Source organism: Trichomycterus rosablanca, chromosome 26 (genome assembly GCF_030014385.1).
Source record: "Trichomycterus rosablanca isolate fTriRos1 chromosome 26, fTriRos1.hap1, whole genome shotgun sequence".
NCBI classification, from domain to species: Eukaryota; Metazoa; Chordata; class Actinopteri; order Siluriformes; family Trichomycteridae; genus Trichomycterus; species Trichomycterus rosablanca.
In genome coordinates this window covers 11,406,541-11,419,108 of record NC_086013.1, presented here as the reverse complement: position 1 = coordinate 11,419,108, position 12,568 = coordinate 11,406,541, and the positions used below count along the sequence as shown (strand labels likewise).

The 12,568-nt window shown below is 41.2% G+C and overlaps 1 protein-coding gene across 1 annotated transcript in view; it reads right to left on the bottom strand.

Moving 5' to 3' along the window:
* srrm3 (serine/arginine repetitive matrix 3) overlaps positions 1-12,568 on the bottom strand; it is a 56,636-nt gene that overhangs the window by 16,011 nt on the left and 28,057 nt on the right. The window contains exons 2-5 of the mRNA XM_062988867.1: positions 10,216-10,448; positions 2,420-2,521; positions 663-782; positions 198-275 (exon numbers count right to left, since the gene is read on the bottom strand). Coding sequence (XP_062844937.1) covers positions 198-275; positions 663-782; positions 2,420-2,521; positions 10,216-10,436 — 521 coding nt within the window. The 5' untranslated portion in view covers positions 10,437-10,448. The remainder of the gene's footprint in view (positions 1-197; positions 276-662; positions 783-2,419; positions 2,522-10,215; positions 10,449-12,568) is intronic.

Sequence of the window (12,568 nt, the reverse complement as noted above, 5' to 3'; positions counted from 1 at the left end):
CCATCAGGCAGTCTCAAATCTGTCCCTGACAGGACTGCAACTGTGCTAATTAAAAACACCTCAAAAGTAGTAATCAGAAGGCTTTAAATAAGCCCAACTCAGCTGGGACCTTAATTGCTTCACTGCGCAAGATATAATAAATCAAATTTAACCAATGAAGCAAGATTCTGAAAAGCAGTAATTGTGAGGAAACTGACCGACTGTGTCTTCTGCTTTTCTTCTTCTTTCTTTTCTTTGGCCGAGGCGAGGGGGAGCTGCTGGACTTCCTCTTGGCTCTGATAGAGTGAACGCATAAAGAAATAAGGGAAAAATGACCAGCAACTAGGACTGATGTTTATCTCCAGATACTGTTCATTAAGCATCGCGTGTTCTCTCTGTGTCCACATGGGTTTTTTGTGAATTTTTCAATTTTCTGTCACCTCCCAAATACACAAATGGAGAACTAGCTGCTATAATTTCCCTCTGTATGTGAGTGACTGTGTAAATGTGCCCTGTAATGGATTGGCACCCTGTGCAGAGTGTGCTTCTGCCTTGCCCACCAAATCCTGACCAGAATTAGGCCATTACCAAAAAAATAAATACATAAGACACTGGCTACAACTGATCTGCTCCTTATATTTCTGTTTAGTATTAAAGGTATTATTTTGTGCTTTTTTTTTTACCTGTAGTCATCGTGGGTTACAGAATCCCGATCATAGTAATCTTCATAGTCTTCCTTGTAGCCATCAGCAAACATTTTGCCCTCAGCATCCTCTTCAGCACCATCAGTTAAAACAGTAACACTAAAATAAAAGAGTTTAACAACTTTATTTGCACTACATATTTAACTACAATAACAATAAAATATAAGGTAAAATATACACAGATCAGGCATAACATTATTCCTAATATTGTGTTGGTCCCCCTTTCGCTGCCAAAACAAACTGTGCTGCACTGTGTATTCTGACACCTTTCTATCAGAACCAGCATTAACTTCTTCAGCAATTTGAGCTACAGTAGCTCGTCTGTTGAATCGGACCACACGGGCCAGCCTTCGCTCCCCACGTGCATCAGTGAGCCTTGGCCGCCCATGACCCTGTCGCCAGTTTACCACTGTTCCTTCCTTGGACCACATTTGATATATACTGACCACTGCAGACCAGGAACACCCCACAAGAGCTGCAGTTTTGGAGATGCTCTGACCCAGTGTATTTACCTATATAATAATGTAGATATTATAATATAAAAGTGGGCTTGGACGTTGGGGGTGTGTTTTAACATGAAAAATATCTTAGCTGTAAATCAACTGAGCAATCTGCTGTGCACAAAATTTTAAAATAAGAGAAAATGTGTACATTGCGTCAGATTTATTTTGTTGTATCACTTAAGACCAAGTGTATTCGTAATTACAGTCTTTGTGCTTACTGTTTTTTAATCTGCACTATGTGTATTGTATTGCTTGCTCCTGTGTTCTTCGTTGGACCCTAGTCCTGGAGGAATGTTGTTTTGTCTCAATACGTACTTGTATATAGCTGAAATTACAATAGAATCTATAAATTGAGAGGTGTAGGTGAGTTTTATTGAGTTGATTGCAAGTAACAGCATGTACCAGATTAAAAAAGCAACAGTAAGCAAGACCTCTGCTGGCTGATTGATGGGTTGCGGAATAATTCTGATCAGGGTGTGGCTCTCCGTGCACAAGGCTGATCCGCATATTAACTCGAATGGTGCAGGTGAAAAGATGCAGTAGGTACTGCACACGTGTCGGAGGGGGAGTGTGTCAGTTGCAAAGATCCTCAGTCAGCGGTGGAGGGTTGTATCGGTAGAGGTGAAGCGTAACGCAATCAGGGTAATTGGATACGACTAGATTAGGGGAGAAAATTGGGGTGGAAATTCTGAAAAAAAAATAGATCTCGTTCACTGGTGCAATATCCCACCACAAACCATTAACAATGTCGTATTCCACAGACGTTTAAATCTGTTCTGGAGGCAACTGATGACCCTGCTTCTCATTAGATCCCTGATATCATATTGTTATGTGGTTGATATTTCGTTCCGCTTTAATTTGTTCCTTCCACATTACATTTGTATCCCTCTGGTTACATTTCAATAAACATGAAATATAATAATTAGAATCATGATAGCATTATCATGATTGGATGGCAGGGCTCTAAAAATGGATGAGGCCTCTCGGTACTGGTTAGCCATCTCATTAGTTACAGCCACGGGGTGTGTGTGTGTGTGTGTGTGTGTGTGTGTGTTGTCTCTGTGGTTATATGATACTGTGAAAGCAGCACTCTACAAGACATAGTTAACCACAGCACAGGGCTGCACTACAATTTAATAAGGTCTGTGTGTGTGTGTGTGTGTGTGTGTGTGTGTGTGTGTGTGTGTGTGTGTGTGTGTGTGGGTGGGTGTGTGTGTGTGTGTGTTCACTTACGGTGGTCGGGGGTTAGATCCCTCTCTGGTTATGACTCCCTCTTTGTCCATCAGCATTTGCCGAAAAGTCCCGACCTTCTGTCTGATCTCCTCCTCTGTATACCTGCACAAGCAACAAGGACAATTTATTTTCCTTTCCAAAATGGGTGTGGTCATGTTGACAATCTTCCGCCATTGTGGTTCAGTTAGCAACTTAGCATTTTAGCTATGGCTAATTTGTAATTTGGGAATTAATGTCAGATTTGCAGGATTCCCAAAGACACTTTAGTGTTGAAATTAATTTTATTTATATGTAAAAAATATACATTTATAAATATGCCTTATATATAATATAATTAATTATTAATAAATATAATTAGCCTTTCCGAGTCAATATAAGCCTGCTAAGCTAACCTGCCACATATTTAAACAGCAGTATGTGGATGTTGGATGTTCCATTCCATTTCTATAACAGCCTCAACTCTTTTGGAAAGGCTTACAACATGATTTCGGCGTGCACATGCTGGGGATTTGTGCCCATTCAGTCAAAAAAAAGCATTACTAAGCTCAAATGAAGTTAGAATAAAAAGTCTGACTCTTATTCCTGTTCCAATGTATCCTAAAGATGTTTAGTGGAGTTAAAGTCAGGGCTCTTAACAAGCCAAAGTTCCTCTGGACCAAAACTGCCAAGCCATGTCTTTATAGATCTTACTATGGAAAATTTGGAACAAAAAAGTTTTGCCTCTTGATAATAAAGCCTCTTTGACATGCTCCAAAAGCTTGCAAAGGCTTTCCCAGAGGATTCTCAAAAAGAAGGATAAACAATGCCAATGGTTTTGAAATGAAATGCCAGTTGTCCACATACTTTTGGCCATTTAGTGTACTTAAACATAACCAAAAATCTTTTTTCATCACTCAATCCTTGACCCCCTCTTATTGCTTTGAAAAACTGACACTTTATGCCATCAAACATTTAAATTTTCAGCATTTAGCAGACGCTTTTATCCAAAGCGACTTACACAATGAGCGGAACACGATGAGCAATTGAGGGTTAAGGGCCTTGCTCAAGGACCCAACAGTGGCAACTTGGTGGTGGCGGGGCTTGAACCGGCAACCTTCTGTTTACTAGTCCAGTACCTTAACCACTGAGCTATCACTGGCCTCAAACAGACACTCAAACAGAGGCATTTTCAATTCACTTTAGCATGCCTGTACCAGAAAATAAAATCACTGGGGTGGACTGCCAAGGCCTCTTGTCACACTGTTTGCCCCAAGCATAATGTAATTTCTAAGCCTCACAGCCATCTGCACAGAAAAGTCGAGGCACCCGCTTGGTATTCAAAGATTGCTGGCAATATACTGTCCTTTATGAGCCAGACATGAAGCTCGGGGAAAAAGACACAAAAACAATGCCAATTTTTAAAGACAAACATATATATATCGGATGACAGATATATATACAGTGTATCACAAAAGTGAGTACACCCCTCACATTTCTGCAGATATTTAAGTATATATTTTCATGGGACAACACTGACAAAATGACACTTTGACACAATGAAAAGTAGTCTGTGTGCAGCTTATATTACAGTGTAAATTTATTCTTCCCTCAAAATAACTCAATATACAGCCATTAATGTCTAAACCACCGGCAACAAAAGTGAGTACACCCCTTAGTGAAAGTTCCTGAAGTGTCAATATTTTGTGTGGCCACCATTATTTCCCAGAACTGCCTTAACTCTCCTGGGCATGGAGTTTACCAGAGCTTCACAGGTTGCCACTGGAATGCTTTTCCACTCCTCCATGACGACATCACGGAGCTGGCGGATATTCGAGACTTTGCGCTCCTCCACCTTCCGCTTGAGGATGCCCCAAAGATGTTCTATTGGGTTTAGGTCTGGAGACATGCTTGGCCAGTCCATCACCTTTACCCTCAGCCTCTTCAATAAAGCAGTGGTCGTCTTAGAGGTGTGTTTGGGGTCATTATCATGCTGGAACACTGCCCTGCGACCCAGTTTCCGGAGGGAGGGGATCATGCTCTGCTTCAGTATTTCACAGTACATATTGGAGTTCATGTGTCCCTCAATGAAATGTAACTCCCCAACACCTGCTGCACTCATGCAGCCCCAGACCATGGCATTCCCACCACCATGCTTGACTGTAGGCATGACACACTTATCTTTGTACTCCTCACCTGATTGCCGCCACACATGCTTGAGACCATCTGAACCAAATAAATTAATCTTGGTCTCATCAGACCATAGGACATGGTTCCAGTAATCCATGTCCTTTGTTGACATGTCTTCAGCAAACTGTTTGTGGGCTTTTTTGTGTAGAGACTTCAGAAGAGGCTTCATTCTGGGGTGACAGCCATGCAGACCAATTTGATGTAGTGTGCGGCGTATGGTCTGAGCACTGACAGGCTGACCCCCCACCTTTTCAATCTCTGCAGCAATGCTGACAGCACTCCTGCGCCTATCTTTCAAAGACAGCAGTTGGATGTGACGCTGAGCACGTGCACTCAGCTTCTTTGGACGACCAACGCGAGGTCTGTTCTGAGTGGACCCTGCTCTTTTAAAACGCTGGATGATCTTGGCCACTGTGCTGCAGCTCAGTTTCAGGGTGTTGGCAATCTTCTTGTAGCCTTGGCCATCTTCATGTAGCACAACAATTCGTCTTTTAAGATCCTCAGAGAGTTCTTTGCCATGAGGTGCCATGTTGGAACTTTCAGTGACCAGTATGAGAGAGTGTGAGAGCTGTACTACTAAATTGAACACACATGCTCCCTATGCACACCTGAGACCTAGTAACACTAACAAATCACATGACATTTTGGAGGGAAAATGACAAGCAGTGCTCAATTTGGACATTTAGGGGTGTAGTCTCTTAGGGGTGTACTCACTTTTGTTGCCGGTGGTTTAGACATTAATGGCTGTATATTGAGTTATTTTGAGGGAAGAATAAATTTACACTGTTATATAAGCTGCACACAGACTACTTTTCATTGTGTCAAAGTGTCATTTTGTCAGTGTTGTCCCATGAAAAGATATACTTAAATATCTGCAGAAATGTGAGGGGTGTACTCACTTTTGTGATACACTGTATATATCATCAGACATTAGAGTCAAAAACTGTTTGATGACCTGAGGCTTTTTGAGATAATGTTCTATAAGCTAATAAGTCAAAAGTGGCATTAAATCTGGAGCAACTTTCAATAACAAACATCATGGTAGTAAAAAGTTGTGGGGATGCTTTGCTCCTTCAGCCAGCCTTAATGGTTTTCAGAATGGTTTTCAATAGTTGACAGAATCCAGTATTCTACTTTCCAGCCAGTTATTAAGTTGAGTCCATAGCTTCATAGACCAACCAATTTCTTTAGTGGTTCATAAGGTAAAAGTTTGGGTTTTCTATACAGGAAACCACAGTTCTGTAAATTTCAGCACTCAAACTAGCCCTATTTAAATGGGCACTAAGAACCCACCAGCTGTAGTCTTTTATCTCTTATAAAATATGCATATTTACACTTTGAGTCAAATGTCCCTTTGCCCACAACTTTGGCAAACAATGCATTCAAAATTCAATGTGTTATTATTATTATTATTATTATTATTATTATTATTATTATGCCCACCACACACAAATTCAATCAATGATCTGTTTTTGCAATTGCAAATTACAATGTTTGAAAGGCCCCCGTTTTGCATGGACACAGGCACACAGTCATGAATTTGGAAAATCGATCCACATTTGCCCAGGTTATGGGTACAAAAGTCCCCTTTTGACTCATAGTGTGTATGCGTATACAAAACTTGTGGCAACCAACCAGCTGGCTGGCCAGTATAGTAAGACAGGGGGGGCGTTTCCCCTACGTGCGTCATTGGCCGTGGGAGAGCGGGATCCCATGATGCCGTGCGGCCATGGCTGAAACATTTATTGGAACCTGTTCAAAATAATGTATAATATATAATAATCACATAGCACATTGTGTGTTCATGTTTATGTGAGTTGTGAAGTCACTGTCTTCTTTAAACATATTGTGTTTAGTGACCTTCCTGTTTTGTTGGCTTGTTGGGGGATCTGTGTATTATGTAACTGGCTTAGAAGCCACTGAAAATAAAGGGTAGTTCTTAATACATACATTTAAACGATATTACATACTGGTAGATTAAAGTGTGTGGTTCAAAAAGAGTGGCTTTGATTTAGGGCAACAAATGTGCTGGGGTGAACCTGATTTGCTAAGTGGAGTATACTGGTACATACTGGTAATTGCTAGATTAAAGGTATTACAAGTGCAGTTTTACAAGAGTACTGATCTATCTCCACAAACCACACAGATACATTTGGGATGACAGTAACCAAGAGCAACCATTGTGCATTCACTACTGCTGGCCATGAGGGATCTGTTACAACAATACCAGGATTTATCAGCTGCTGTGCAGACAAACCCTACTAGCAGGTGTGTGTGTGGGCGTGTGTGTTTATCTCTTCCTGTACAATAAAATAAAGCGATTCTTAGCTGGTTTGATGTGGAAAAGGGTAAAAGTAAAACTGCCTTATCTTGTCTATACCCGCATACAAGCAAGCTTTCGCATTCCATTCTATATAACATGGTAGAACTATTTTAATTTAATTTAGATGCATTAAAAAAATAAAGCCGTAAAGAGTTTCATCTCCTGTTTCACCGCTAAAATAATTTCCAATAATTTCCTTCAGGATAAATAAAGTATCTATCTATCTATCTATCTATCTATCTATCTATCTATCTATCTATCTATCTATCTATCTATCTATCTATCTGTCTGTCTGTCTGTCTGTCTGTCTGTCTGTCTGTCTGTCTGTCTGTCTGTCTGTCTGTCTGTCTGTCTAAAACAGTTACTCATACTGTGTGATCAAGGTGTCAGTATGAGTGACAACAGATATGGAGGACCACGCTATTCTCTCTTTATTCTTCTTAGACTCTTTGTAAGGTACTGTTGCTGGTCGGCAGCCTCAGATGTGTTGGAAGAGTGGCGTGCTAGACCCTTCTCGGCTAGTAAGGTTGTCGTGTGGCAGGCAGAGATGTGGACACCAGATCATACGCTTGTTGGACATTCTATTTCAAAACCATTGGCATTAATCAGGAATGCCCCTTTCCCTTTGCTGCTATAACAGTCCCAGGGAATGCATACAGATAAAGATTTTAGAGTGTTAAAAGAGCATTTTTAAAGTCAGGTACTAATGTTGCAGACTGACTCATGATCAATGTTTTAAATCATTGGACTAAATAGTTAGGAGGGGTGTCCACATAATTTTGACCATATAATATTCAGGTCCTAGAAATCAGTAGGATGTTACACAGTAAACGACTTATTTCATGGCCCGTGACGTGATTTTCTTGGCTGTGAACTAGATAGGGCCTTAATTATAACACTAGCATCAAAAGGGCAACCCACCCTCAACCAATCCAAAACTTGACCCAAACCCCCTGTTCTTCCCATATACTTCCGATCTATGCTGAATCTTGCAGTATGTGTAACTTGTTGGGAAAATACAGTCGATAACCTCATATTGGTCTGATAAAGTCACTTAAGACATTATTCTTGTTGGCATTATCTGAACATCCATACTGCCTACTCTATCTACTCATTACATCCACACTCCACTCTTCTGATGTCATTGCTGATCCTACTGCCTACTGTGTAAGCAGTGGTGGGGTAGTGGTGGGGGTGTTCAAGAAGAGAGGCTAGAAAAGGGAAATAATTGGCTCCCAGGGTGAGGATGCCGTAAAACGCATCTGACAACGAACGCCCTCGGGCTGCACTCACAGCGCATATGTTGTGTCTGCCATTGTGCCGTGGAGTTTGGGGAGGCATTAAGTAAACACCCCAGCAGTAGCAGATACCAGTCTGTCTGTTCTAACAACCACCCAGTATCCTGAATTAGGACAGGGATTAAGTGTGTGTTTGCTTATGTGTACATGCCAGTGTATGGAACAACACAGGATTAAATACAAGACTATCCATGATTTTCCACCCTCACATACTAGAGCTGGGGGTAGGAGGGTCAGATTCCCCAATCCACCTCTGTAATTCTAACCATGATCTTGAACATATTAGTATTTTTTTTTCTCTTTGTCTCCAATGTTTCCCCCCAATTTTCTCCCTAATCTGGTCGTATCCAATTACCCTGATTGCATTATGCTTCACCACTACCAATACAACCCTCCACCGCTGACTGAGGAGCTTTGCAACTGACACACGCCCCCTCCGACACGTGTGCAGTACCGACTGCATCTTTTCACCTGCACGAGGCGAGTTCATATGCGGATCAGCCTTGTGCACGGAGAGCCACACACTGATTATTCCCCAACTCTGCCATCAATCAGCCTTTGTCCCACCCTGTAAACAACAGCCAATCGTTGTTCATGTAGCCGCCCAGCCCAGCCGGATGGCACAGCTGAGATTCTATACAATGTATTTGAAATCCCAGCTCTGGTGTGCTAGCGTATTTTATCACTGTGCCACCTGAGTGGCCTTATTAGTATTTTAAATAGCCTTGTCCTGGTGTTGGTCAATGGTCTGCCAAGGCACTGCACAGTTTGATTTATCCAACTGGGTAGAAACGTGAGCAGTTATTTCTTTATTTAAATACTGTTTCGTCCCAAGGTGGACACCTGAAGCATTATTATGCTGACTGTATATAACAGCCTATAATCTTCTTGGAAGGCCTTCCAAACATCTGTGGGACTTGGTGCCAATTAAAAAAATGCATTTGTAAGGTCAAGATGACTAAAGTTGGACAAGAAAGTCTGGCTTGTAAAGGAAACTTCATTTCATTTGGGGTTTAAGTCAAGGCTCTATGTAATCCACTGGAGCTCCCTCATACCAACCATGTCTTTGCAGACCTTCGTACATGATTAAACAACCTCCCCTAAATTGTTGCCACGTAGTTGGAACAATATCATTTTTATAGAATTAATTTAACACTCCTGCACTCAATGGGTGTGTCTGAAACATCTAAACTCAATAAATATAAAGGATGTTCACTATGTTTGGCCATATAGTGTTGAGGATTAGTTGTCGTTACCCACATTCACTTAGGTCATTTGTTTGTTTACTTTAAATTAGCGGATTTTAATTGAAATGCTATAGGGAGAAAGTATTTCAGATTAGTTCATCATTATCTCTGTCTCTGAGCTGCTGGGCGAGTAGTCGGATTGAGAAGAGAAAGCTGCTTTACAAGCAGACTGTGTGTGTGTGTGTGTGTGTGCGCGCGTGTGCGTGAGTGAGCAAGCATGCGTGTGTGTGGGACGCGTGGCAGATGGTCCTGCTCTCCTCTCCAACATCCAGCTTCCTCTCAACCTCATCAATATCATGACCTTTATGCCAGAAGGCCTAACAAGGGCCGGACCATCTGCTGTCGCTCTGAAAGGGGTTGGGACGGACTAAATGGATTTAGGTTTAAACAGAGGGAAGAGATCTAAGAGGATCATGTCTTGATCCTGATCCCGCCTAATTTTTGGACAAATACAGCAAAGAAAAATATGATACAAACATTGGACATTTATTGTAACATCATGGCTCAGTAGGCCTTTTTTTAATTAGCACAGGAAGGTTTGGGCTGCCGTCATTGTAGTTTTTGCAAACTGTGCTCCCAAGCAACACAGTGTGAATCAGTACTCATTGCTGTCGACTGTGCTAATGCTAAAAGCAGGCTATAGCGCAACGTAGCGCTATCAGCCAAGAACAGGAATCTGAGGTTACAGTGGGCACAGGTTCACAGAAACTAGACAGTTAAAGACTGTTAAAGAGTGAAGACTGTTGTAGCCGCAAGACTCACCCTTGTTCCTCCATCATCTCCTGCAACTCCATGCACTTCAGCTCCACTCGTCTCTTCCTCTCATGGTCGAGGATCTCACGGCGAGCTTTCCTCACCAGCACAGGCTTGGGTGGTGCAGTCTCCTCTTCCTCCGGTTCTTCATCAGCATTGGGTCTTGAGGCGGCACCTGGAGCACCATTGGCACTGCCCTCAGGGGAGGGCACCATCGCCCCATCGTACATGTCCTCAGCAGTCTGAAACAGATATAAAGTCAAGGTCATTTAGGCAGGTCAATTTACTCAACATATCAGGTTTCATTGTTGGCCAAATAGCAAATTGTTTCTGCTGCATACTGTATGTGCCCAACATTTGCATTGACCTCTCATGGAATGATACTATACCAGATCATTCTTTAATCTAGGTTTGCAAAACTGGTTTTGCATTTCGTATCATTAGTAGTATTATTAGTATTGAAGGTAAATAGGATATTAATATAACTATATTAATAACACAAGACAAGCTAAAACCTAAACTAAAACCAAGCTCTGAACTATAATAATCCCCCTTATCCTTTGCTCTCCCTTTTACGTTATCATTCTCTTACTCACTAAGAATCTAGCTACCCCTCTTAATCCTGCCCTTGTACTCTGTCTCCATCTCTCTTTCTGTCTGTAAGAGATGGTGGTAGTGTTAAAAATAACCAGAGCTTTGCCCTTGGCTAGATACTGTTGGAATAAAAGTCTGGTTTGTGTGTGAAGGATGTGCCCATTTAGCTTAAAAAGCATTGCTATTTGCTAAGGTCAGGCGCTAAAGCTGGACAAAAAGGTCTGACTCACAATAGATGTTTCAAAGCAGGATAGTCACGATGGTACAGATAACGGGCTTTCTCAAGCTACTGCCTAAAATTTGAAGCATTTCATTTATTTTATTCAGCATTGCGTGTGCTGAAACACAAACATCATTAAGAAGGGCGTCCACATGCTGCTGACCATGTAGTGTACATTTTTATTTTCTTAACACATTCTCACCCGACCCCCTGAGACTACGTAATTATTGCTCTTCTACTGACACCAAATTTCTTTTTGTCCTCCAAAGTTTAATCTAAAACAACAAGGGGGTAGTTTTTCCTCTCTCAGCTCTATTTCTGCTTCCGCTAGCAGTCAACGTGCACTTTCAGGGAATAAAAAAGTGTTTAAAAGCATTTTTTTCCATAGTCCCTTTGAGAAAAAGCAACCCAAACTGTAATAGATTGCTACTCGGAGCAGCTCTTTAAAAGTCATCTTGGGAGAGCTTGGCCTGAAAAAATGCTAGGCTAGTCTAAAATGGAACGTGTGTGGATGAAAATGTGGACTGGAGATTAGAAGAGCCTTAGAAAAAACTGACAGGAATGGAGTTTGTATTTTTTTCCATTAAGACTCGGTCAATCATTTTCAAAATGAGACAGATCTGGACTGCAGGCAGGCCAGTCAAGCACATGCACTCTCAGGATCACACGGACAGAGTCTCACATGGAAACTCCAAGAGTGCGATAAGAAGGGAATAAAATAATGGCGCTTTATACTCCCATTAGTGACCTTGTAGGACAGTGAAAGATTCCAGTCGTTAACAGAGATTTCTTAGGTTGAACATAGGAACTGGTCTAACCTGGGTTTTGGAGGTCATACAATGCAATTGATGAACTACTTTTCACGTACACCACTTTCCAGTAACATTCCATTGTAACAGTATTCTTGGAATATTACTCTTGGAATATGACTACAGGCAATCATGCCCTTAATATATCTACATGTTCTAGGTATCAATAATACTTCTAGTGCAAATTAACATTTTTCTCTTACACCATTCAGCGTATTTTATGCCAAAACAGCACTCTAATTGGTTTATTTTTTATAAAAAATCAATCATACAAAAATCCTTCTTTTCTTCTCAACGTTAAATCAATTAGGCTTTAATTACCAAATATTAGTTCTTTATCCCATGAGCTCAGTTCACACAAAACAAAGTGGCTGATGCGAATATTATTAGAAAATGCTTCCTACTGTAACGGATCCTCAGGCAGAACCAGCGTGTGAATAAGTGATGATGACAAACAATCCCCTCTAGTGATTTCAGTTTCTATGTGTCAGGTGGGGGGAAGCAAAAGCCTATTATGAATTCAATTTTAATACATCAGCACTTATATTACATGCCAGGATAGAGATATTCTCATAATTTTTTTTGTACATGATCAAAATTGTTTTCACAAAGGACAACATCCTACTCTCTTTAATTTGTGAGGTTGATGGTTCTCATTAGTGATGGGTCGGTCGCGAACGATCCGGCTCTAGGAGCCGGCTCTTTAAAGTGAACGACGGGATCCGGATCCTGATTGGGA